This window comes from Saccostrea echinata, unplaced genomic scaffold, assembly GCF_033153115.1.
Source record: "Saccostrea echinata isolate AGI-Se365-2 ecotype Australia unplaced genomic scaffold, CSIRO_AGI_Sech_v1 ptg000002l, whole genome shotgun sequence".
NCBI classification, from domain to species: domain Eukaryota; kingdom Metazoa; phylum Mollusca; class Bivalvia; order Ostreida; family Ostreidae; genus Saccostrea; species Saccostrea echinata.
The window spans coordinates 1,313,614-1,338,509 of NW_026889751.1; the positions used below are offsets into that span (position 1 = coordinate 1,313,614).

A 24,896-nucleotide genomic window follows, 5' to 3' on the forward strand; every position below is an offset into this window, starting at 1 on the left:
GTCCTTTAGATGTGCAGTAAGGTATTGGAATTTTCAATTTTACCCTTGGGGCCAAACGGGGGGGAGGGGGGGGGGGCAAAATGACGTAAAAAAGGTTCCCTGAACTCCTCTTTACATTTTACCCAGTAAACAAATTATCTTTTGGAAGATGATTGGTGATGTCCTGTAGATGTGCAATAAGGTTCGGAATTTTAATTTTCACCCCGGGAGTCAAATGGGGGTCGAAAATGATATTCTAAATAAACATGGTTTCCAGAACTCCTCTTACATTTTATGCAGTAGCCAAATCATCTTTTGGAAGATGATTACTGGTGTCCTGAAGATGTGCAATAAGGTTTCGGAATTTTTATTTTCACCCTGGTGGGTCAAATGAAGGTCGAAAATGACTTTTTTTCTACAAGAAAACCTAGTTCCCTGAACTCTTCTTACATTTTAAGCAGCAGCCAAATCATCTTTTAGGAGATGATTGCTGGTGTCCTGAAGATGTGCAATTTAATTTTCACCCTGGGGGTCAAATGTGGGTCGAAAAATGACGTTTTTCTACGAAAAACCTGGTTCTCTGAACTCTTCTTACAATAAATGCAGTCGCCAAATCATCTTTTGGAAGATGAATTGTGGTGTACTGTAGATACGGAATTTTCATCTTCATCTTGTAGATCAAATTGGAGTCGTAAAACGACGTTTTTTTCCAACAAAAAAAATCCTTGTTAACTTTTGAAAGATGATTGTTGATGTCCTGTGGATATGCAGTAAGGTCTCTGAATTTTCATTTTCACCATTAGGGTCAAATGGTGGACCAAAAATGACGTTTTTTTCTACAAAAAAAACCCACTCTGGTTCCCAGAATTCTAACCTTGGCAATAAGTTTTGAATGGTTGGAGCTAGTGCTTTTATATATACGTGTGTATTCCCTGTGAAAAGACCTTCCCTTGGGTACAAACTGTTTTGACCTTTTGACCTTTACCTTTGATTTTGATTTACTTTTGAAAACCACATGCTTGTCCATAACTTTTGAATGTTTAGTAAGAGGAATTTCATATTTCATAAGTGCATTCCTTTTAACAAGACCTTCCCTTGGGTACCAATTATTTTGACACTTTGACCTTGACCTACGTTTGAAAAACTTTAACCTTGGCCATAACTTTTGAACAGTTTGTGCTAGTGCTTTCATATTTCACATATGTATTCCTTGCGACACCACCTTCCCTTGGGTATCAACAATTTTGACCATTTGACATTGACCTTGGAGTTTGTATCGAGTGACATTTAGTATAAATATAATGACCCAGCATCTTTTTTATTCAACCTAACGACAAGTTGTATAAGCAAACAAGCTAAGTATTATATCAATAATAGAATTTCCGAAATGTTGACCCTTGTATCATTAACTTATTTGCCTGTCTTGCCTTAGAAAGGGTTCGTAAAACATTTAATTGAAGATATCACTAATTTTTAAAATGGTTGTTTTCTCACCCGTTTTTGTTTTTTTAAATATCATAATTCAAGAGAGCCTTGTGCGCATAAAATGAATTGTTATGCGCAATAACTCAAAGGAAGAGAGCAATAATTCAAAATATTAAAATTAATTCAATTAATATACTTAATTAATTAATCTATTTGACTTTATGTTCATTTGACATTCCATAATGCTACGAGGTCAAAATTAGTTAAGAAAGGTCACAATCATTCATGTATGTTTGCAAGCTTTTTCTTTCTCCTAAGTTTCATTCTGCTTTTTGTATAATTCATTTCAAATGGTCTGTTGGCAAGTAACTCTACCCATCTTAACTGACAGCAATCCTGTCTGTAGGTGGTATGGTACCATCAATTTTTTACAGGTTACAAGATGCATTTAAGCCTCATAAACTTATCTGGATAGGAAGTCGCTGCATGATACTCATGTGATGTTTAAGGTCCACTGGCTCCTGCTAATTTTTACCCCTCCCCCCCCCCCCCCCCCCCCCCACCATCTTCTCTCTTGTGCGTTACAGCTAATCAGCCAAATTTAACTAAAATTGGCACAAAGTATCTTTGGTTAAAGAGGATTCAAAGTTATTTTCAAATGAAGGGCCAATCCTCTTCTAAAGGGAGATAATCAAGGAAAGACCAAAAAAAAGCTGATAATTTAACAAGAGGCCCAGGGGCCACGTCGCTCACCTGAGCACTATGGCTAGGAAAAAGCAGAAATCAGTTCAGTCTTGAAAGGTTGAAAAGTTTAAATATAAAAGTGGATTGCGGGGGGGGGGGGGGGGGGGGGGGAAGGCATGAATTGAACAAATTTGAATCTACATTACCTGAGGATGCTTCCATGTAAATATGACTAATCATAGCTTTGCTGTTCTTGAGAAGAAGATTTTTAAGTTTTTCCTATATATTCCTATGTAAAACTTTGATCACCCATTGTGGCCCCACCCGACCCCCAGGGGTCATGATTTGAACAAACTTGAATCTACACTTCCTGAGGATGCTTCCACATAAGTTTCATATTTTCAGGCACAGTGGTTCTTGAGAAGATTTTTTAATGATGCCATTAATTTTTCACGAATTCATAATTATCTCCCCTTGGAAGAAGGCGTGGCCCTTCATTTGAACAAACTTGAATCCCCTTTACCCAAGGATACTTTGTGGCAAGTTTGGTTGAAATTGGCCCAGTGGTTCTGGAGAAGAAGTCGAAAATGTGAAAAGTTTACAGACGGACGGACTACCGACAAAATGTGATCAGAAAAGCTCACTTGAGCCTTCGGCTCAGGTGAGCTAAAAACTTAATTCTCTAAGCTACTGAGCCAGAAAAGATGAAAATTAATGGAAAGCTTTCTGACATATTTTGTGCTAGATTTATTACAACTTCATAAATAAGGATATCCTATTTTCAGCACATAACAGTAGTTTTCCACTTCTGTAGTGTCTCCTAAATTGTACACACCGTTGAAAAAAAGAATACACCAATTCCAAATCAATGAACTGAATATATTCTAACTTGTTTCAGTAATTTAAATAATTAGTTTGTCTCTGAGGTCATTCCAACCATATAAAACATAAAATTATGATTATAATGGGATGCTGTTCCATGCAGATCTTGTAATTTTTTCTGATTATTTTCACTATCTGTACAATAAGCGATACTAAAGATACCGGAAAATCACAAATATTTGAGAAACATTTAATTAGCTCGTTTTAGGAAGAAAATAATCATTTTAACCCGAAAACTTTATTTCAAAGTATATTACATTTTAACCCTGGGCCGTGCGCACTATCTGCGACCTTTAAAGACATTTTTACAAATATAATGTTTAAACAACCAAAACGAAACCATACTGACTTGGATTTCATAACAAATATTTTGGTATACAATAAGTATATCTAGGACCATTCAGTTTGACAAAAAACGTCATTGTCCGCGAACTTTATGGACAACCTTCGTATACACAAATGATAATGTCAACAATGTCACTTTTTGAAACAAAATTTATTAATTTCTAGGTTTTATTTTCTTTTTCTGTTTTTTATGAGAAAATTTTTCTTTCCTCTTCTTCAATGACTTTTTGTCATACTGCTTTGGATGGGTCTTCTGAAACCTTGTTTTCTTTGATGGATGAATGCGCGAGTCTATTTCTCCCTGTCTGCAAAATCACAAGAAATCTCTCTAAATGTATGAATTTAGCTTCATATTTACATAATGACAGTATTCTTAATAAATTTATTTAAACTTGTTAAATAAGTTTCAACACAGATGTATTATTAAAGAATCCATTAAATTTTGGTGAGAAAAAGATGCAATTGAATTCTCTGTACTGTACTAAGACTTAATCATATTATATGTTACCCACCACCGTTACTGATGCTAATAAGGAATTGTGGCAGACTACAGGACTGTTTGACCAGTATGCAGATCCAACTCAGAATTCCACTGTTTGTACATACTACATTTGTACTAAACTATAATGCCTCTCCATGACCTTACATCAAGGTCATGACAATAAGAGAGAGAGGGAATTACAGGATATGATTATGCTGGTTTCATCAATTTAGAATTTTTTTTCAATATATCATACCTTTTTCTAAGCTTCTTTAGAGAATTCTTCAGTTTCTCTTCACTTAATTTGCCCAAGCTGCCATCTTCATTTTTCTCTTCATTTTCCTCAGCCTACAAATTTTTGTCCTCCAATTGAAACATGATCACCAATACTGGATTATGCAAAATATGCAACTGTCATTTGCAATTAAATCAAAAATAAAAAAATTTTATTCAGTGGTATGGGAGGAATTGTGGTTAAGAGATGGGTATCCCAAAGTTTTACAGGCGTATGGACAACAGGAGAGAAGGACACATGGACGGTCACCCCCATTATTATATACCCCTGCTTTTCAAGCAGGGGAATGTAATAATCACTGAATAAAATGTATAATTCATAAACAATCAATTAAACCTCTACACCATTTTGATAACTCCTAGTTTTATTCTCCTTATGAAATTAAAATTGCGTTTAAAATTCATATAGTCCCAGTGTGTAACTTTGTGGATTTTTGGGGGGGAGGGGTTGCTGTTAAGAAAATTAGCATAATTTACAATGTACTATAATTTGTTTTCGCCATTTAAAAACATAATTTGAAACCTCAGTTTTCGTGAGAAAAAGGGAAAAACAGAGTCAATTAAAATGCTGTTTGGTGACCTTCACAACTCTAGGCACATGATAACCATAACAAGTGAGCATGAACAAATATCATATACAGGGGGAAAAATGAATACAAATAGAATTTAAAACAGGTTTCATGCAACACAAATGTGTGATTGTTCAGCAAACTTCACCTATTCATTGTCACATGTGTGCTCATCCAAGGTATTTTAAAGATACTCTGAATTTTTTTGCTGACCAACATGCACTTGCAATGCATAATAACTCAATGTAGGTGTCAAATTTATGAAAATTTTCTGACACAGAAAGTTGCAAATATACAAAATTACAGACCAAATCGCTTTAACTTTTAAAACACTTAGCATAAATTCACTCCAAACAAGTTTATGTAAAATTTTACTGTTCAAGTTACTGTTAACAATGTGCCTAAGTACTAGAAGTGAATACAAAAGTCAATACACTCTCACAACTATATAAAAAATGTTTACCTTGTTTACACCTAGTCGCAGTCCACTATGCCCTGCTAGATCTATTTCCGAGATATCTGTCAAAGTAACTGTATGAGCAGGTAGATCCACCACTGAAGTTTCCACATCCTCAATATCATCCAATGCTGACATCTTTGACTTTCTCTTACCTGCATATTTCTGACTTTTCAACAACAATTCTTTCCTCTGTAAATCAATATATATAAAATAATTTGTTACTTACTGTGACGAAGTTGATTTTTTTTTTTTGTATATATTGTTTAAATGTTGTTATAACGGGTTTCCATACTGTTGGGGTTGTTTTGTTACGAGTATATAAAGGGACCGGTTTTGTCGGAGTGGTCAGATCTAGTTTGGTGTCCGGTAGCGTGACCAGCCGGAGATGTGCCACGTTTGCTGTATCCCTGCATGATTATACAAGTGGCGAATATATTTCGGTGAGATATAGCACCGAATTTAACGGGTAGCCATATAACTTGTTAGGAGGACTATTGCAGCGTGTGTATGCAGTTCTAGCCGGTAAGAGTGTTCGAATAATGTAAATAGTTGGTTTATTGTTATAATTTCCGGTTTTCAGTTGTAATATAGGTTAGGTTTTTGTAAACGTAAATTCATTTCAGTGCGTAAGGTGCTGAGAGAATATTGTGCACATAGAAGACGGGCTGAGGGTCAGTTGACGACTGTTATAAGCGTTTGAGGTCAGTGGGGAGCGTTGGATGGAGGGCCAGTCGTGTCATGTCCAATCGTCGATGCTGAACAGGAACCGATGTTGGTAGGACAACCACAGTGGGAGGCGATAGACCCGGGGCTACGGTTAAAGCAACTACCACGTGGTGACGAGTGAACAGTACAGGACTTAGGCGTTCCTAGATAAGTGCTAATGGCGGATGCACGTGTGGTGTGACTTCCGTTGAACGTTTATAAGCAGTTGTGATATAGTAACTATTGAGTAACTTTCAGCTGTTTAAGAAAAAGAAATTGAAGTATATATATAATTATTTATAAAAAATATTTGAGCTTTTTCGGAATATTATTTAAGTCAATTTTGGTGAATTTTTCATTTGATATAATATCTGATACTTACTGAATCAGAATTGTAGAAGTTAATATTGAATCATTGTAAAGTATCGGAATTGGTGAAAACTGAGTTAACAGTTTACTATTACATTTATTTCATTTTCAGTGTGTGAGCCTGTATGTGAAAGTGAGTGAGTGACATAGAATTTATTTGTTTTCTATTTTATTTATTTGTGTAAATAATTTTTTTTTGTTTATTCTGATTGATATTGTTTTCCTTCTCAACTCTACAAAATCCAAAAGAACTCATTACACTTACAAAACATTTATATAAAACAAGGAAACATAAAAACAGTACCAAGAAATAATAACTCAAGAGCTATTCTATTCTTTCTAAAGATTAAAATATGGGAAACAATGGAATGCTGGCTTCTACTGCATATAAGAGGGTCTTTTCTGTACATCATGTTGTACATCCTCACAACATCAGGGGTCCTGAGTCAACGTGTTGCCATTGGACCCCAACAAATTTCATTCAATATCTTGCAGGCTGACTGCAGTGATGTCTTTCGGTAACATTACAAATCTTGATTGTTTTTCTCATCTCTGATCAACCAATCACATTAAGCCTTTCAGTGATTAACAATGCGTAACATGTGCATTTGAGGTGTCAACCGATTCCTTTCTGTTTACATTATCTGTCTACTTCAATTTGATTGGTGTTTCTCAATGAGAGAAACAAGCCCGAAGATATCGAATGAAATTTGTCAGGGGTACAACGGCAACGTCTTGACTCGGGACCCCTCATGTTGTAATGATGCATGTTGTAAAGTATCTTGCATAGATAATAATACTCAACAGTAGTTTTGCTTTCCAGTATGCTTATCTTTAGCATAGTATATTACCTGTTGTTTTAGAGCCCTCTTGTCTTCTTTCAGTCTATTTTCTCTTTCTTCTTTAGCATGTTGTTGTCTTTCTTTTTTTCTCTTCCGAAATCCAGTCAAATATTCTCTGTATCATAAAAAAAAAAAATTATTAGTCATATATACTAGAGTCAGTAGATTTCCATCTGTTCTTCTTTTAAATTCAAGATTGACACATTCTATATGTTTAGATACATGAGAGACTATACACTGTAGCCCTGTTCACATGTAAATTTCAAATTCAGTTGAACTTCGGTATCTCGAACACTGATATCTCAAATACCATGGATATGTCAAAGTGATTTGGAAGTCCCAACTACTTATTCTTTACATATTATGACTTTGATACCTCAAATACTTGAATATCTCGAAGTTTTTAATCAGTCCCATCAAGTTCTCGATAACAAGGTTTGACTGTATGTATTTGCAAATTTTACTCCTGGTGTGTAAATGTAATTTTTGCCATGCATTCACAAGCACTTGCAAACTGTGTAAGTCAGTATTAATTCGGCAATTTTCAAGTATTCTGTAAATACTTAGCTTATATTTAAGGATTTTCTAACTTTTACATTGCATGTAGCCAACTCCTTGTTCTTTCTAGGTACCAAGAGAATATTAGTTGTTTTTTTTTTCAATTGTCCATACAGTTTCCCTTTTCCTTACCATTACTTGTTCAAATGTTAATTAAGATGGGAGCTATTTCTAAAAAGTCTTTGTGTGAAATTTTTGAAGCTTTAATATTCTTTTTTATGATTATTTTACTAAATGAATATTGATTTATAAAATGTATTAATACCTTTATATGCTAATTTTCATGCCACAGCACGTGAAAAACAGACTGTTCTGTTGTAAAATCCTAAGATAAAACTGATTTTTTAAGACAGCATCAATTTTACAAAATGCATTTAAAATGAGCCAAAATGTTAAAAGAAATTTAATAATATTTATAGCATTAAAATTAAAACAAATTTACACAGCACAAAAAAAATTCTCACTTTATCAAGTACCAGCTATTAGGATCAAGACATGTCTTGTCACATACAATATTGTATATTCATCATGTTAATGGCCTTTGTTCCATATGATATTGTAATTGAATAATTAACAAGCACGCTACATAATTTCAAATATGCCGCTTTTCTTCAATCGTTTGTTGAAATTATGGTGTCAGTTTTTAAACCATTGATTCAAAAATATCAATTACATTCTATTCTGTTCATTGAAGACAAGAATTTTCTTTGTTTTTCTGTTCTTTTTGCTCCTTCGTTTTGTAACTTCCATTTTGTGTTCGAATTTCCTCTAATTGGCGTGGAATTAAATAAGTCGTTCATTCATTATTTCGAGTAAATTTTCTTTTCCTTCAATGTGTTGAATTTATTGTGGTATTTTTTGAATGTAGTAATTAAAAGTCAAATTATTAACGTATCAATAACATTTTATTCAGTTCATTCAAGACTAATTTTTTTCTATTTCTTTTTGCTTTTAAGAATGAAATTTTTAGTTCGAATTTTCCTCTATTATTGCATTGAAATTGTTAAGTCGTTCATAGTTTATTTAAAAAATGAGGGAACAAGGAAACTCCTTTTTTTATACTAAATATTTTATATGAATTTTATAAGAATTATCATAATTGATGAAGAAAAAAGCTTTCTGGTCTTGTTAACATTAATACTTTCAACTTTGGTTTGAGTAGTTTCTCAAGTTCAGTCACTTGAAATTATAAAGCCAAAAGTAACACTTGTAATACATCAGTGGCGGATTGAGGGGGTTTTAGGGGGGGGGGGGTCCCGACCCCCCCCCCTTCTCTAGGATTTTTTTTTATTACAAGTGTCATTTTAACGGGGTGTGTTTATGAAACACTGATGTCCCCGTATGGCAGATTTAATGGCAAAGATTAAGATCTCAAATGCAAGTCAAAAAGCAAGGTCAAGAGATCAAAAATGTTGTTACCCAAAGAAAGGACTTGTGTCAATGGATAAACGTGGTAAATATGAAAGCCCAAGCACCAACCATTCAAAAGTTATGGTCAAGGTTAATGTTTTCTAAAGGTGAGTCAAACCCCAAGGTCAAGGTCAATGGGTAAGAGTTAATGGCACGCAGGGAAGAGCTTGTCATAAGAAATACTCATTCAAAATATAAAAGCCCTAGCACCAACTGTTCAAAATTATGGCGAAGATTCCAATTTTTCAAAAGAAGGTCAAACTCCAAGGTCAAGGTCTAAAGGACAAAATTGTTGGTATCCAAAGGAAGGTCTTGTCATAAGGAATATACCTTTGAAATTTGAAAGCCCTAGTTTGAACTGTTCAAAAGTTATGGCCAAGGTTGAAGTTTGGTAAATTTTTGTAAAAGTTGGTCAAACTCCAAGGTCAAGGAAAAGAGGTCAAATATATTGGTACCTAAAGGAAGGACTTGTCACAAGGAATACACATGTGAAATATGAAAGCCATAGCTCTGGACAATCAAAAGTTATGGACAAGGTTAAAGTTTTTGCGAACAAACAGACTGACAGACAGACGGACGGACAGACAGGGTAAAAACTATATACCCCCAAATCTTCGGTCACGGGGGCATAACAACATATTGCATAAATGAGGTTGACTCTATATCAATACAAATATAAAGCCAGCGCGTAACAGGAAATCCCTTTCCGGTTTAGAGGGTGCTATGTTTCGTGTAGCTAATGATGACACAAGCAAGGTCAAAAACAAATAATAAACAAGATGTGTTTGTGAAGCACTGATGCCCCTCTATGGCAACTATAGCGAAGGTTAAACTTTCTCAAAAAAGTAGGTCAAACTCCTAGGTCAAGGTCAAAGGGTCAAAGTTGTTGGTATCCAAAGGAAGGTCTTGTCACAAGGATTACACATGTGAAGTACGAAAGCCCTAGCACCAATTGTTAAAAAGTTATGGCCAAGGTTAAAGTTGGGTAAAATTTTGCAAACTGGGTCAAACTCCAAGGTCAAGGTCAAATATGATGGTACCCAGAGAAAGGTCTTGTCGTTAGGAATACACAAGTGAAATATGAAAGCCATAGCTGCAACCAATCAATAGTTATGGGCGATGTTAAAGTTTTTTTTCGGACAGACAGATAGACTGACGGACAGGGCAAAAACTGTATGCCCCGAATCTTCGATTACGGGGGCGTAACAACCAAAACTGCACAGTTACGGCACATCGTCGCAAGCCACGGGTTTTGTGTCTATTATATTTCTACAAAAGGGCACAAAACCCGTGGCTTGCGACGATGAGTTAGGCATTGTTTAAGGAATTGTTTTTGGTATTGCTTTAAAGAGGTTGGATCCTGATATCATAAGTCTTAAGAATTTTTTGTCAAGTATAATTTTAGTATCTATACACATAGCTAAATTAAAAATCAAAACAAAACAAGCATTCTGAGAGTATTGCATTAGCAATACTAGTCCCCTACCGGCAAGTGTAATCTGGTTCCCCTTAAGAATTGAAAATGTCATATCTTCGTCAAAAATCAATGATGCGGAACGAAATGCAAACTTGATCTATAACTAATCAAGGTTAAGTCACATACCAAAAATCAGCTCAATATCTGAAAGCGTTCAGAAGAAAATTGCGGAAAACCCTTAAAAATTGAAAAGGCCATAATTCCGTCAAAAGTCAATGAAGCGGAACGAAATGCAAACTTGATCTGTAACTCATCAAGATACACTCACATGCCAAAAATCAGCTCAATATCTGCAAGCGTTTAGGAAAAAAGTGCGGAAAACCAAGTGGGACAGACTGACAGACAGAGGGACAGACAGACAGACAGACAGACAGACGGACGGACGGACAGACTCGGAGGAAACCTATAGTCCCCTCCGGTTTCACCGGTAGGGGACTAAAAATGGGGGATCAATGTGCTTCTTTTGGCGATACGGTATATTCAATTTGATTTTTTCTGCACTGAAATTATGTCTTAAACATAAACCACTTCTAAGTTTTTCCTCCAATATTTTTATCCAAATAAATCATTGGACCAAATATACTCTTATTCTATCTTAAAAAGACACATTAAAATTGTGACAAAGAAAAAGTTTCAAATCACTTCGCATAATCAATTATTTGATCTTTCTGCACTCGCAAACTGTCATTTTTCTGGTATTAACAATTTAACAAACACGAAGTCAAAACTATTTTAAAGTCTTAAACTTTTTCTGATTTTAAGCAGAATGGTCAGTTATCCTATATATTCCAAAAAAGAAAATCAAAAGCGGGGGTCTATCAGGTAAATTTTTAGATATTACTAAAAAGTTTAAATTGGCTCTCTTTTTCCCCCTGGACTTTCAGACTATATTTGTCAGAATATGATGATAAATTTCAGAAAAGTTAATTTAATAAATATTTCAGGACCAGCGTAAAAGATTTCACTGCAAAAACTAACTCTGTGTGTAGCCTGCATGGAAAAATAGGAAGTCAAACTTAACAGTACTGTAAATACTTTGAAAGAGAAAATTTCATCTTTTTCTTCTTAAAAAAAATCTTCCGCCACAAAATATAGATCCTCACTTTATGCTTTTTGATGGAATTTAATCGTAGGTTTTATTTGAATGTACATCAATTTGCACTGTAGAGTCCAAGTTTAATGTAAGAATTTAAATATGATGCAGAATTTAATGCCCTGTTCACACGGAGAGTTTAATTCGAATTAAACGTAAGTAACTGCGAATTAAATTTGAACCGCGTTCACACGGAGAATTTAAAGCGAATTAGTTTAATTCGAATTAATTTACTGCGCATAAATTTACTTCGCATTAGCTCCGTGTGAACGCTAAGCGAAGCTAATTCGAATTAAATTTTGACGCATGCGTAAGGGCAGAATTAAGTCACAGGCCACATGTCGATGGTCAGATATGGGTACTTGTGCTACTTTTGAGTGGAAAACAAAGGAAAACTATGATAATCACTAAAATGTGTACAGACACTATGACATTATGTCAAATCAGTGGTCAAATGTATATGATCTGCTCGGCACAATGTGACGTGATTCGCAAAATGACGTCATAATAGCCTTACTGAATAGCCTCATTCGGCAAACCTCGGCTGATTCCGTCACCTTCATCAAACCTCGGCTGTACGAGGAAGTTCGATATGCGTCTCCGCTTAACATTTGTGATAAGGCTGCCTGTTTACCGCTTAGGGAAAACGAAACGCTTTGAAAACGATAATAAACATGCATCTGATATACGACAAAAATTTTCAAAAGCATTTAGGTAACACTAAGAATAACACTTACCAAGAAAAATGCACTTAGTATCTTTACATAATCACATGTTTGTTAACGGATCGAATTCAGCACACTGTGCACGTGTATACGTAGGGCGCAGCCATATTGGGTATAAAGTAGCTCCGGTTCAATGGAGGTTTACATGATACAGCCGAGGTTTGATGAGGTACGAATCGGCCGAGGTGTGCCGAGTGTGAATAGCCTTACTGTAGAAATAAAAATTTAAGGTCAAGATCTAGTAAATGAAAGGTGCCTACAGATTTCTTAAATTTGAGAAATAAATTCCTTTAATGATGCTTTATAACTATAGCTTGGTCAAATAACGTGTTTCGGGGCATAATTAGTAGATAAACATGACGAAAAATCATATTTTAAACTGTCATTTTCAATGAAAAATTAAGAAAACCAGTCATGAATACAGGAGTTTTTTCCATATCAGACAAAGGAAATGAATCCAGATTGCCTACAGTCTCTCAGAAAACGGTAATTTGTATGTTCTTAGCCTCTTCTTTAAAATAATATTAAATTGAATATAGGTATCGGGATTACTTTTCAAAATGTTTCAAATTGAATTCCATGAAAATATTTATTTTCTACCTAATTCTATTAGAGCCGTAAAGTACGGGAAAAAAGAAATTGAAATTGATTATGACGTCATAATGGATCTAGCACCAAAAAGACAATCTAATGTCATTTACTAGATCTTGACCTTAATTCGCATTAGTTTACTTCGCATTAGCTGTCGTGTGAACGCAATTTAATTCTCATTAGTTTAATTCGCATTAGTTTACTTCGCATTAATTTACTGCGAATTAAACTCTCCGTGTGAACAGGGCATTAGAAATAAAGGTCCAGACAAAAATCTGTTCAAAAACTCAGGATCGAACCTCCTTAAAGTAATATTCTTAAAGTAATAAAACAATTAAGCAATTTTTCTGATAATTGTTTTTAACTTTAAATTATTAAACTACATGAATAAATTATGATTTTATTTTGCTTACAATAATTTCACAATCAGACTGGGTTTACTGTTGGGAAAGTAAAGAAAGCAGACCCCCAATCGTGATGGTTTACCGTTGTGATCTTTATACCAAAAAATGGTAAAGTTTAAGGAAAGTTAAGGAAACGAACATTTGATACGGGAGGGGGGGGGGGGCTGGCAAAATTTTTCGAGTCATATTATTTATTTTCATGCCAGTCAAGGATAAATTATTTTCAACATGATCAAGGACAGGTGTTTATTTTCTTCCTCACTGAAAAAGTTTGAAAAGCAAAAGCAAAACACCCAGACTCAAAAAAATCTATTTCGTGGGGGTGGTGGATAGAAGAACCAGTCAAGGACAGATTATTTATTTTCTAATTACCAGTTGAGGACAGGTTATTTATTTTCAATATTTTCGACGACAAATTATTTATTTTCAAAATCTGCCACCACCCCCCCCCCCCCCCCAATCAAATGGTCATCCTCTAAAGTAACTTATGTAGATGGAAGTTGCAATGTCATAAACTTGTTAAAAACAACAGATCTACAAATAATAAAAAATAATAACTATTGAATGATGTTTAGTAAAAACAGTAAACGATTACAACTTTGTATAATGAATTTTGGAAAAACTTTTATGCATGTATAGTAGAAGCTGGAAAAAAAAACCTACAGGTTCGATCTAAATTGCTGGAAAATGCACCATTTGCAGCCATTTTTTACATAAATTTCTCGGGGAGGCCTCCCTAACTCCCCTAATGGGAGGGGGATACCCCTCCCATAGCAACCTTTTACAAAGTGGAGAGGGGGCAACGTCAAAAAAAAAAATTGACCAAAAAAACTGTTAATTTCCCAACTCGAAAATCCTTTGTTGAGAGGGGGATTAGACCTTTCTCTAAGTTTTCGAAACATTTTTTTCTTCAAATGCTGGAATTTGCCAGTGTGTGTGTTGTGGGGGGGGGGGGGGGGGGGGGGGAGGGGGGTGCAAGGAGCAAATAAAAAGAGCGCATTAAATAGGCATTTTTACCTACTCCATTAGTAATTTCTATTATTTTAACCAAAACGTTGTCATACTATCTTAGTTTATACATGAGGGAGGGGCTGCATTCTATGGGCCTGTTACTAAGACCAAAATGGATTCACAGATGGTCTGGGCAGGAATGAGAATTTTTAAAATAATACTATATTGCTCCATATATATTCAAAACTGTAGAAATACAAATCAATTCAAATCAAGCTTGAAATTTATGGTTTTAATAATTTTATTTCTTTTCTTGGCAATAAGTAAATTATATACAGGATGCATGATCATTAAAATATTTTGTGACTTCGTTGTTAATACTATTTCACTGTACATCATCCTCAACAAAATCTTTATAATTTATGTCACAGCTCCCTGAATTCAAAATGTGATTTGGTTTTATAAATGAAGTGTATCTTGTGTCTACTTGACACAGCAAATTTTAGACTGGTTACAGTCTTAATATTAAAAGATGCAAAACTAAATTAACATTTGCAACTTTCTCTAAAATAAACATTCAAAATAGAGATATTTTATAGCATTAAATTCTTTTTTAAATGAATAGTATTTTCACAGACACCAAAAATGATGTTAGGCCAGAGCAAAGAAAAAAAATATTTCTTAACATTTCTTGAAGGAAAAAATGATAGATTTTACCTCTATTTATTTAACAAAACAATCTAATTTATATGTCACTTCTGTAATAAAACTGGTACCAGGACACTCAGGTCCTGTTGGTAAAGATTTGGCAGTGTCAGACATTTAAGCTTCTGTAAACAAACATAATACTGAAATACATATTACTCTGTCTAGTACCTTGGATGAAACAGAAAATGTTTTACTAAAACAACTTCTTAATATTCTTCATTTTTCTATAATTCTCATCTGATGCATATACACCAGAATAAGGGTAATATAAAGTATGACTTTAAGTTTATTACATCCATAGAAATAGATTTTAGCAGTATTAGTACTTTATAACCACAAAAATAAATGTCTGTCTAAAATGATTGGTTTAAAAAAGTTCAAATAAAGGAATAAGTTAAATCTATGCAATGATGACCTATGTAAATACTAAATAGCTTTCCCAAAATATTACTTTAATGACAGATAACATGCAATCTTTCACCCCCCCCCCCCCCCCCCCCCCCCCCCCCCCCCCCCCCCCGCCAATTGGCACCAAAGCAAACAATAATGTATCTCAAAAGATTTAAGGTTCATCATCCCTCGGTTTATTCATTTAAAATTTTGCCAAACTTCAAAATTTTATAAGGTTATAATAATCAATTATTTTCAGATAAAGTTATCTCTCTTATCAGATAGTTATGAACCTTAAAAAAAGAAACTTAACAGCAGAAAAGCCATATCAGGATAATAACAAACCGTGTCTATCCCGCAGTTGTTGTAGCATTTATAGAACATTTAATTGCTTGTTGTTTGTTGGTTTCTCTGGTTTCAGAAATTAAAATAAAACAAATGCATAGTATATGTATGAAGTTGACAATTTCATAGTAAATCGTTAAGGTAATTGTACATGCATGTACAGATGTATGTACTTATAAAATTTAGCAGTTTTAAAACAAACTTGGATTTAATAATTGCTGCAAGCCTATTTTATCCATATATTTAAATTTTGTGTTTTATGGGATGAGGTGTGTACATAATAGACAATCTGAAATAAAAAGAAACAATATTGTTTATACATCCAATAAATTAAACATGAATAAACTTTTACTTTGAATGAAAAATAATTATTATAATGATGATATTAAAATAATTCAATATGGTTCTTGCCATTTTTAAACAAAATGAGTAAAATGGTGACTAAATCTTTGGTATACAAATACATATATGAATAATTCTGGAGTCCAGTTCCTTGGAAAATAAGGAAGCTCTTTATTTGATGTAATGGCACAGTTCACTCTATGATCATGGTATAGCACTATAATTGTATGTAGGAAGTACCATCATCAAATGTCCCTTGGTCTGAACACATATACACAGACCAGCACATGGCTGGATGATTTCAGATCAGTTTGCACAGAGTCAGATCTTCGTCAGATTAATACTGCCACTAATACACATGCATCGCATTGCCAATTTTGTGTCAAATTGCACTAGTGTTTGCACAAGAAGTTCCCTTGCACCAACAATTTTCCCCACATTAATGAGGATTATAAGTTTTTTTTGACTATCACAGATGAGCAGGAAGAATTGCACTTTAGATGGGGCTATGCCCCTTCCTGTTTGTACATGCCCCTTCCTGTCAGTAATGACTGACAGACATGCGGGGAGGTTGTAGACCTTTCTAAGGCCAGGAGAACAGTTCTATCTTTCTGTAGGAAAGTCTCTTCAAACTGCAGACACCTGTTCCTCTTCTTCTGCATGAAAACAAAGAGAATCCTTATTTAAAATTAGCTCTACATCACTTATATTTCATTTTATATCAAAATTTACATCACCTAAATATTTCAAAATGGGAATAAATTTCAGTTCTATATTAATACTGAAAGAGATTTTTAATAACTTTTTGTGGATAATTGTTTCAGAAATTGTCACCTGGTCAATTCTTATCCTTGAGGATTTCAGTATTAAAGTGTAATACAATATATTGTACATTGTATGTAATATAAAATATATATAGGATCTATAATGTCATATTTTATTATACTGGTTGATATAACAGGGATATTGTTTATGTAACATAATATAGCAGATGTGAAACTTGAATTATGTTTTCTAAATACAGTGATACAAGTATGAGTTGCTGATGTTAGAATCAAATTATAACTCTTCAACTTTCTTAAGAAACTTCAAAACAATTCATGCTAACAAAGGACGAAAGGGAAACTAGTCCAAACAAAAACATGGAGAACAACACCGGAATAGTAAGACATGTTACCAAAACAAAGGGGGGCAAGCAAAAATGTTTGTTAACAAATGATTTCATTTTCCAAAATTAAACTTATCATACTGTCTAACAGTGAATTCTTGCTGTGTTGAAACCATAAAACAAGATGATTCCCTTGTTCTGACACACTTTTGGCATCCACTGATTTGAGGGGAATATGGGAATGGTAACCTACCATCATCTGAGACTTGGTAATAAGGTGCCTGCCCATTGCAGTATCCTACAACCCCTTCATGTGAATGAGATCGGTCCATCTGCCAATATTGCTTCTGGCGAGCTAGTTGGGCCATGTGGGTAGCAGATTGGTAGTCAGGCAGGGGCGGTCTGCGGACTTTAGTGTACGTTTGATGGATAATGTGGCTATAGGCTGTCGAGGAAGGCAGAAGGATAAATGACGTTTGTATGAGCATTCAAGATTTCCATACAAGAGTATTTACAAGCAAGAATATTTAATTCAGAGTATCATATGAATACATGCCTAAAGTATAATTCATATCAAAGAATAATTTTTCAATTTATTTCAGAGAGTTGTTTTTTTCTCATTTTTTTTTTAATGTCATGTAATATGAAATCAATTTCATTCAGGAAATATTTTCATTGTCATGTAATAAGAAATCAATTTCATTCAGGAAAAAAGTTGAAATATTTAGACAGAAAAAGAGAATCAATCACACACTACTGCATTTCAGACACAGCAGACAAGAAAATCAAGAGTTTTAAGAACCCAACTTTATCTGAAATTTGAAAAAATCCCCCACCCTTTTCTAAGTGTTACCATGTCATAAACCTTTTGCAAGAAGATAAAGTTGGGTCCAGTGTTGGACTAATGTGTTAAAATACAGAAATAGCAGCTAACAGCCCTAGATTAATACAAGCATAGATGACGTGCAGAACTATGGTATGTAGTGTGGGATGGACATGATGTTCTCATGCGATATTGATACACCTGGCTCATCAGTTCACTTTTTCTTTTCCTTACAAGGGATGCTATTTCCTCTATTTATGCTAAAGGGGTATCTAAATCAATATCACATCCGATGAAATGGACATGAGAATAAATAATTTCTGTGGATGAACTGGATGAATTTCTAATTAGAATTGCATGTGTTATACACGGTGATTAACACTGGTATTAATACACGACACACTTATCTCACCTGGTGAATTTTGCATGACAACATTATAGGGCGGTAATGGTGGTCTCGCCCTAGCCTGGGGAAGAGGTGGAGTACTATGTTGATGAAGGAAGGGCGGTGCTGCAAGAGAATACATACATCAAACATAGGGGCCAGAGATCATAGTCAGCCATAGAAACTATGCCACAGTAGCAGATCTGGTAGCCAAGCAGAGGAAGAGGGGAACAAGAGAGTGTGCTATACACTACACAAATACATTGGAGTTTGAGAGGTATAGTATTTGGAATTAGATGTCCCAAATAAAATTACTGGTTTTGAAATGAGTTTTCTTTTTTTTTTTAATATACTGAAGCTTTTAGGGTCATTCCTAGATGACTAATTTATCAAATTTTCATATTGTTTATGAAACCATTTATTAACAAAATAGATATTGTCAGGAGAAAGAACACAAATACACCACCACCAACACACAGCTTTCTAACACAACAGGTTTAAATCAAACAATCTACTTGTAAACAGAGAACACTACATGACATTGCATTGATAGGAGACAGGTGCTTGTTGGACCAAAGAGGCTCTTAATTTAAGACAAATGACCATATTCTTTAAAGTTCTTATCTTCAGCATTATTTTTTTTCCACACATTCATACATGCCATAGAATTTAATATGTAACAATTATTATCCCATCCCACATACTATATGACTTTGAATTGCACCTCATGCAGTTTGCAACCCCTGTTAGAGTTTATTTTTTTAAATTATTTTCTTTTATGTGAGCCCCATAATAACAAATGCCAAGCTACAAGTAGCCACTAAGCTCTTAATACTGACCAGTTTGGGGTCCATGGCGTCGGTAATGTGGCGGCGGTGAGTGAGTTGAGGACGAGCTGTTATTTGACCCCACTGAGTTGGTGCTTTGAGTATCATAGCTGGTAGAGATCATGCTGTGTCGGGCAGAATCTGGTGATTCGTGCTGATTATGGGACAACCGAGCATACTGCGGATGAGAACCATGGCTGGTTTGTGTGTTGTCTGTTGAACTTGACTCATTTGACGTCAAGGATGTTTGGGAAGTTTGTGACCCTAAACAATTAGGAAAAAATTATTTTTAAGCTCAAGCTTGTACAAATGCTTAAACTAGGCAATTATCATTTGATATCATATACTAATGGTCAAACCAAAAACTACAAGTGTTACAAATACATGTATATTTAAATAAAGCAGCCATATATTCCATACTTCAGGCTATCGTGGTTTTCTGTAAGAGTGTTGTTCAAACTTATAATGAGAAGCATGCAAAGAAAATACAAAGGGAAGGTTTGTAACATAAAAAATACTGCATTCATAAGAAATAACAAGACAAAAGGTAACTAAATGATGATTGTTAAAACAAAAATAAACTCCACCACCTCATTTTGTTTTCTAACACAACTGAATTAGAAGGACAAGGTGCTATCTTACCCGTACGTTTGGGTCTGCGGTAAGCTATATTACTAAGACTGACGACAGATGAACTCTCGGGTGACAGGTGAACTGGATGGGACCTTAAGGCCGCAGAATGACGGGGCGATGTGGGTGGTCGTCGCCCTGAACTAAGGGACGGACTGGTTACCCCTGACGGAGCAGGGGGGAGGGGATAATGTGATTTATGAGGTTTAACAGACGCGGACAATCCCATCAGTTTCTGGATTGCCTGTGGAGATTCAGCACCTAACGGCAAAAGAAATACACCTCAAGATTCATGCAGAAGAGTTTTATATTGCATAGGGAAAGCGTTAGTGATGACGTTATTGTAATGAGAACATAACAAACTAAACGATACAATAGACAAACAAAGAAAACCTGGGGAAAAGCTAAAAATGTAACAAGAATTGATACAAAACAAGCTAGCCAAATGTATTACTTAGTTAGACAGACATATTCAATTCATTAAATTAAATATGCATTACAAGTGTAGGAGACAATTTTATAATTTCATATCAAAGTGAGAAAAGTAGAAAAACAAAGAAAATTAGACAGAATTATAAATAAAAAAAAAAAAGATATAACAGAGAAATATAAAATTCTGTGATCATATAGTATGAGACTGAATAAAAGACCTTGTTCTTACCAAATTTTGGACCTGTTGGTACAGCAGTAGTTTTTTCTTCCTTAGTTGTAATGCTTACATTAGGAACACTTGGATTATGTTCAGTTCTCTTTGCTGAAAGCATCAAATTTAACTTTATTACATTTTCAGTCTAAAAGAAAAATCTTTGAATGGAAATCACTGTGGCTTGCTTATTCATTAAAACAGAATATATGAATAAGCCCCCTTCTCACACACCTTTGTTCTCGGGTGGTTCACACTGGTAGGACATTTCTCGTAGTTTGTCCTCGTCATAGATGACCTTCATGTTACTGAGGTAAGACTTAACTCGTCTCACCATCTGGGCCTCCTCATACATTTTCTTAGCATTGGGGAGGGTAGACCCTCGGCGATTCTTCCCTCTTTTCATGGTTGCCATTCCCATTATCCAAGAACTCTCATACATACTTTGTGTGCCAAGGAACATTGTATTTACATCCTGGGAAAGAGTACACTCATGCAGCAATGATGATGTCACATATAATTTCTAAACAACTTTTTCATGATTCAAAAAGATCTGTTGTCAACATTCAAGAAAACAAAAATGCAGAAATTATTCAATGTATTTACATGTAATTTAAATACCTGTAGGCAAGTGAGAATGAACTTACATATTTAGCTGAACACATATTGCAAAGGTTGCGAACTTCTTTGGCTATCATTCTGAATTTTTCAAAGTTGATAAGTCCATCCACTTTTGTATCATTGCCATCTTTCAGGAAAGTTAGGTCTTTCATTGCAATAGGAAATAATGGCAACTAAAAAAGAATTTTTTTTCCAGTAAAATTATAACCTTTATAAAGTGTCATCTGTGAATTTTGTCAAATTTGTAAATGGTTCATATATGCCATCCAGGTAAGGATCATATACTGATATATACATTCCATTTTTTTTTCATATTACATATCAATGTGATTTCCTTTTTTCCGCATAATACACCTATAAGGCTTGTTTGTTCAATCTCTTTTTCAGAAAATCAGTCGTTGAAATACTAGGATAAACATTGTTAAAATAAACAAAATTAAAATGTATTATTCAAATTCATTAACAGATATAATGAGCTGATCCTTGCCACACTCTTACCATTGGTGGCTGGACATGGTCACTACTGACATAACTTCTGTACTTGGACATGTTCTTTGAAGGGTCAATCAATTCTTTTAAGTCCTAAAACACAATAAAAGAAAATTCAAATAATGTAAATTTTACCAGAATTCTTCTAAAATTAAGCATTTAAACAGAACACAGTGGTTAAAAATAGTATTAAAAATGTACCTACAGATAACAGTATGTTATTATTTAACAGTTTACCTACCTCATACATCTTTACATATTTGCTGGGTAATTTCTCCCAGGTGTTGCGTAATCTTGAGACATATATTTTATCAAGGCCACTTAATATTGAAAACATGGAATTAAAATTCTTGCAGTCTTTACAGTGTTCTGAAATAAAAACAACAAAAGAATTTTGTTAATCTTTTTATTTTTAAATTTTCAATTATTTTTGGTTCAAAACAATTCTTTACACTTAATTAAAACTTAAAGTAGAGCTCTCGTTTTGATCAAGCAACTGTGCTAACTAATCTTACTTGCTATTTTGATGAACTGTTTTATCATTCTCATTCTCTTGACAACATTGAGTTCTCCACATACTTCAGTGACTACCCAGTACATCTCCTTATTGATAAGCTAGAACAAGAAACAGTGTGTGTACACCTAAAACATATCTGTACAATATTTAGGTGACTGGAAGTATAGGAACTATGAATGCGATTACATTTCTTATGGATAATCAAAGGTAAAAACTAGATACACATACTGTATGCATACCATAAAGCCTTTATTTTTTTTATGTTCAGGACTTAAATGATAAGAAATAACTGATGACCTAATGATGGTAATACTAACCTCTGTAAATTTCTGTAGATTAGGTGTACCATACTTAGACTTAAGACCAAACAAGTTGTCGATGTACTCTGTAGGTTCTATACTCTTAAAGACCTTGAAGTCGTCCAGGGTGAGCTGTGATGCCACCTCAGTGGTGTGGAGCTGAAGCAGACTTATCTGTGCCTCCTTTATCAGTTCTCCACGTAACTCGTCTGGTACCAGCGTCTCCGTGTTCATATTGTTCTTAAGGTAATACCTGAGTACACATGGAACAGTACGCCTGGGTGAGTGGTCAAAAAACAAACAAGATAATTAAACCCCTGGACCACCGAGACCTGGCACGAATGTTGTCAAAATACTGGGTTAGTAACAAAATGGTTAGTGCATGTCAAGTCACTACACAGCCCAGCTAGGACCAACTGACCAGTCACAGTATCAGGATTACAAGGAATTCTGCAGTCCAACAAAGGCATACTTCACATATGTCTATCTCTGCATTATCTGACATACTATCATTTTTTTTTTTGGAGAAACTAATTTTGGTTTTAAATATGTGATCTGGTCTGCAGGTTCTTGAGTAAATACTGACATCAACTAACAACTGTGTATAGTTTTTTTTCCCATTTTTTTAAAATTAGTAAAATCATTCTCTTCTTTGATTAGGTTGAATTTAAATAAATGTCGTCTAAAAGCATCTGCAAGAACAAAAAATCTCAGAATCTATGACAACAGTGACAAAGGTTACTAAGATTTTTGGCACACAGGGAATCTACACTCACTGCAGGGAAAATAAACAAGGTCATTCACAACAAGATCATCCAACTACACACTGCAATACTCACTCTGTATCTACAGCCTAAGTGCCAGTTTTATCATTAATCATTATTTTGTAAGCTATGCACAATAACTTTTAAAAATTGTCATCAATAAAAAGTTTATAATTTAGAAGAAGAGTTTCAAGCATTCTATACTGTAAATTTTACATGCACTGAATATTACAATCAAAGTGTAACGCTATGGTAACAGCGGATACTGACATCTGAAATTGTCAAAGATACTGTATATACACAAAGACTATGGGCTGGATTTTTTAGAGTCAAAAATGTTCCAAAAGACCAATTTACAGGCATTATTTACTTGTATTTGAGTCTCAAAAATAATAAGAATCACACAAACTAGTGTTTATATTACATGTATTTGAAAAATTAGGAAATCAAAGCAAATGGAGCAGAACCAGCTACATGTACTTACAATTTGATGTATTATAATGTAATGAATGGAACTTAAAGTTTATTATCATAATGATAATAAAGGATTCAAATGCAATACAGACTGTATGAAAACATACCATGGAAAGACAATTTACAACTAAAAAATTAGACATTTTTGTAGCAATTTCATAATTGCAAAACAAGATTTTTCTGATGAAACCTGCTGCTCAACACTTGCAAAAATATGTACTGACTTACAGTCAGATCAAAAGCAAATTTTACCAAGTATTTTTTTTTTTAATTTAAAAAATTTCAGCTAAATTTATTGATCAATATTTATGGTTGAGTATATACAGTAATACATGTAAGAGCAGAGTGAGAAATAATATGTATTATTAGCAAGCAAAGCCAAGGCATACATGGTTAGAGAGTTGCGTTAAAGTCATTGCATAGGGTAAGCCAGGCCCACATTAATCCCAAGTGAGTTCTACACAACCTTGACCCTGACCCCTGACCTCTTGACATGCTAGTAACCATTCCATAATTAGTATTCATATATCAATTTCCCATCCCTTTGTGGTATTTGTAATATTCCTTTATTTCATTTTTCTTCTTTTTTTTCTCTCTCCTGAGCTCTCTACCTCTATCTTAAAATTTTTGAAAATTCCTTTATTTGGTTTAATTTTGAAAAAAATTTCTGAGCTCAGTACTTGTAACAATTCTATTAAACAAACATGTACCTTAGAGCTGAATTTATGTGTATTAATAAATGCATATTATCTTTTTCCATCAATACAGTGATAATTCTTAAGTAAGCTGATAATTAAGAAGCAAACTTTTTACAGGATGAATTACTTTTGTTGCCCTCCCAAATAGATAAGAAGTTGTTCAATAAATGTATAACGGTTAACATATGCATTTATATATGTTCATATAGTTGTTTAGTGTTTAGCATTGGTGACTATCAAATACACAAAGACAATACCACAACTGGTGGAGGAAAATCTACAATCCAAGTACGTTAACACCAAATTTTGACAACATTTGAAAAGAAAAAGTGCACAGGCAAACCAGGGGTTTACTGGAGTTACTTACAAAGTCAGGTAAAATAGATGACACATCATATATACAATGGAAATATAGGAATAATACAAAGAACAAGTTATCTATCATCGTATCTGTAACCATGACAATCATAAACTTCTCACATATATTTAACATTACATGCATCAATCTTGGATATCATTTACCATATAAAAGATAATAAAGGTGGTATAATAAAAAAAAAATATTGAAAAAAAGAAAAGAAAACTTCTA

General features: G+C 34.1%; 2 protein-coding genes across 14 annotated transcripts in view; both read right to left on the reverse strand.

Annotated features, from left to right (window-relative positions):
- Positions 1-3,450: 3,450 nt before the first annotated feature.
- On the reverse strand, positions 3,451-8,369 carry LOC133204699 (nucleolar protein 12-like). The gene is made up of 5 exons (XM_061340444.1): positions 8,267-8,369; positions 7,045-7,150; positions 5,123-5,308; positions 4,053-4,144; positions 3,451-3,620 (listed from the first exon to the last, which is right to left on the reverse strand). Exons 1-5 carry the CDS (start codon positions 8,341-8,343, stop codon positions 3,470-3,472), a joined length of 612 nt encoding a protein of 203 aa, XP_061196428.1. The 5' UTR covers positions 8,344-8,369; the 3' UTR covers positions 3,451-3,469.
- A 7,583-nt stretch (positions 8,370-15,952) lies between these two features.
- LOC133204719 (rap guanine nucleotide exchange factor 2-like) overlaps positions 15,953-24,896 on the reverse strand; it is a 50,882-nt gene continuing 41,938 nt past the window's right edge. For 2 of the 13 annotated variants that reach the window (XM_061340530.1, XM_061340537.1), the window contains 12 exons: positions 22,390-22,648; positions 22,071-22,170; positions 21,797-21,924; positions 21,565-21,648; positions 21,093-21,239; positions 20,680-20,920; positions 20,464-20,556; positions 19,815-20,063; positions 19,185-19,436; positions 18,373-18,471; positions 17,391-17,582; positions 15,962-16,685 (listed from right to left, as the gene is read on the reverse strand). In XM_061340530.1, coding sequence (XP_061196514.1) covers positions 16,657-16,685; positions 17,391-17,582; positions 18,373-18,471; positions 19,185-19,436; positions 19,815-20,063; positions 20,464-20,556; positions 20,680-20,920; positions 21,093-21,239; positions 21,565-21,648; positions 21,797-21,924; positions 22,071-22,170; positions 22,390-22,648 — 1,873 coding nt within the window. In that variant the 3' untranslated portion in view covers positions 15,962-16,656. Of the gene's footprint in view, positions 16,686-17,390; positions 17,583-18,372; positions 18,472-19,184; positions 19,437-19,814; positions 20,064-20,463; positions 20,557-20,679; positions 20,921-21,092; positions 21,240-21,564; positions 21,649-21,796; positions 21,925-22,070; positions 22,171-22,389; positions 22,649-24,896 lie in introns of all 13 variants that reach the window. The other 11 variants (XM_061340481.1, XM_061340473.1, XM_061340466.1 and 8 more) reach the window with 11 other exon arrangements.

Bases quoted from the DNA above. Each gene is read 5' to 3' on its own strand.
- LOC133204699 (XM_061340444.1), bottom strand. From the start codon at position 8,343: ATGGAAGTTACAAAACGAAGGAGCAAAAAGAACAGAAAAACAAAGAAA. The intron at 7,151-8,266 runs GTAATTGATATT...TTTATGATACAG, and splicing joins TTCAATGAACAGAATAGAAT to AGAATATTTGACTGGATTTC. The intron at 5,309-7,044 runs GTAATATACTAT...ATTGATTTACAG, and splicing joins AGAGGGCTCTAAAACAACAG to AGGAAAGAATTGTTGTTGAA.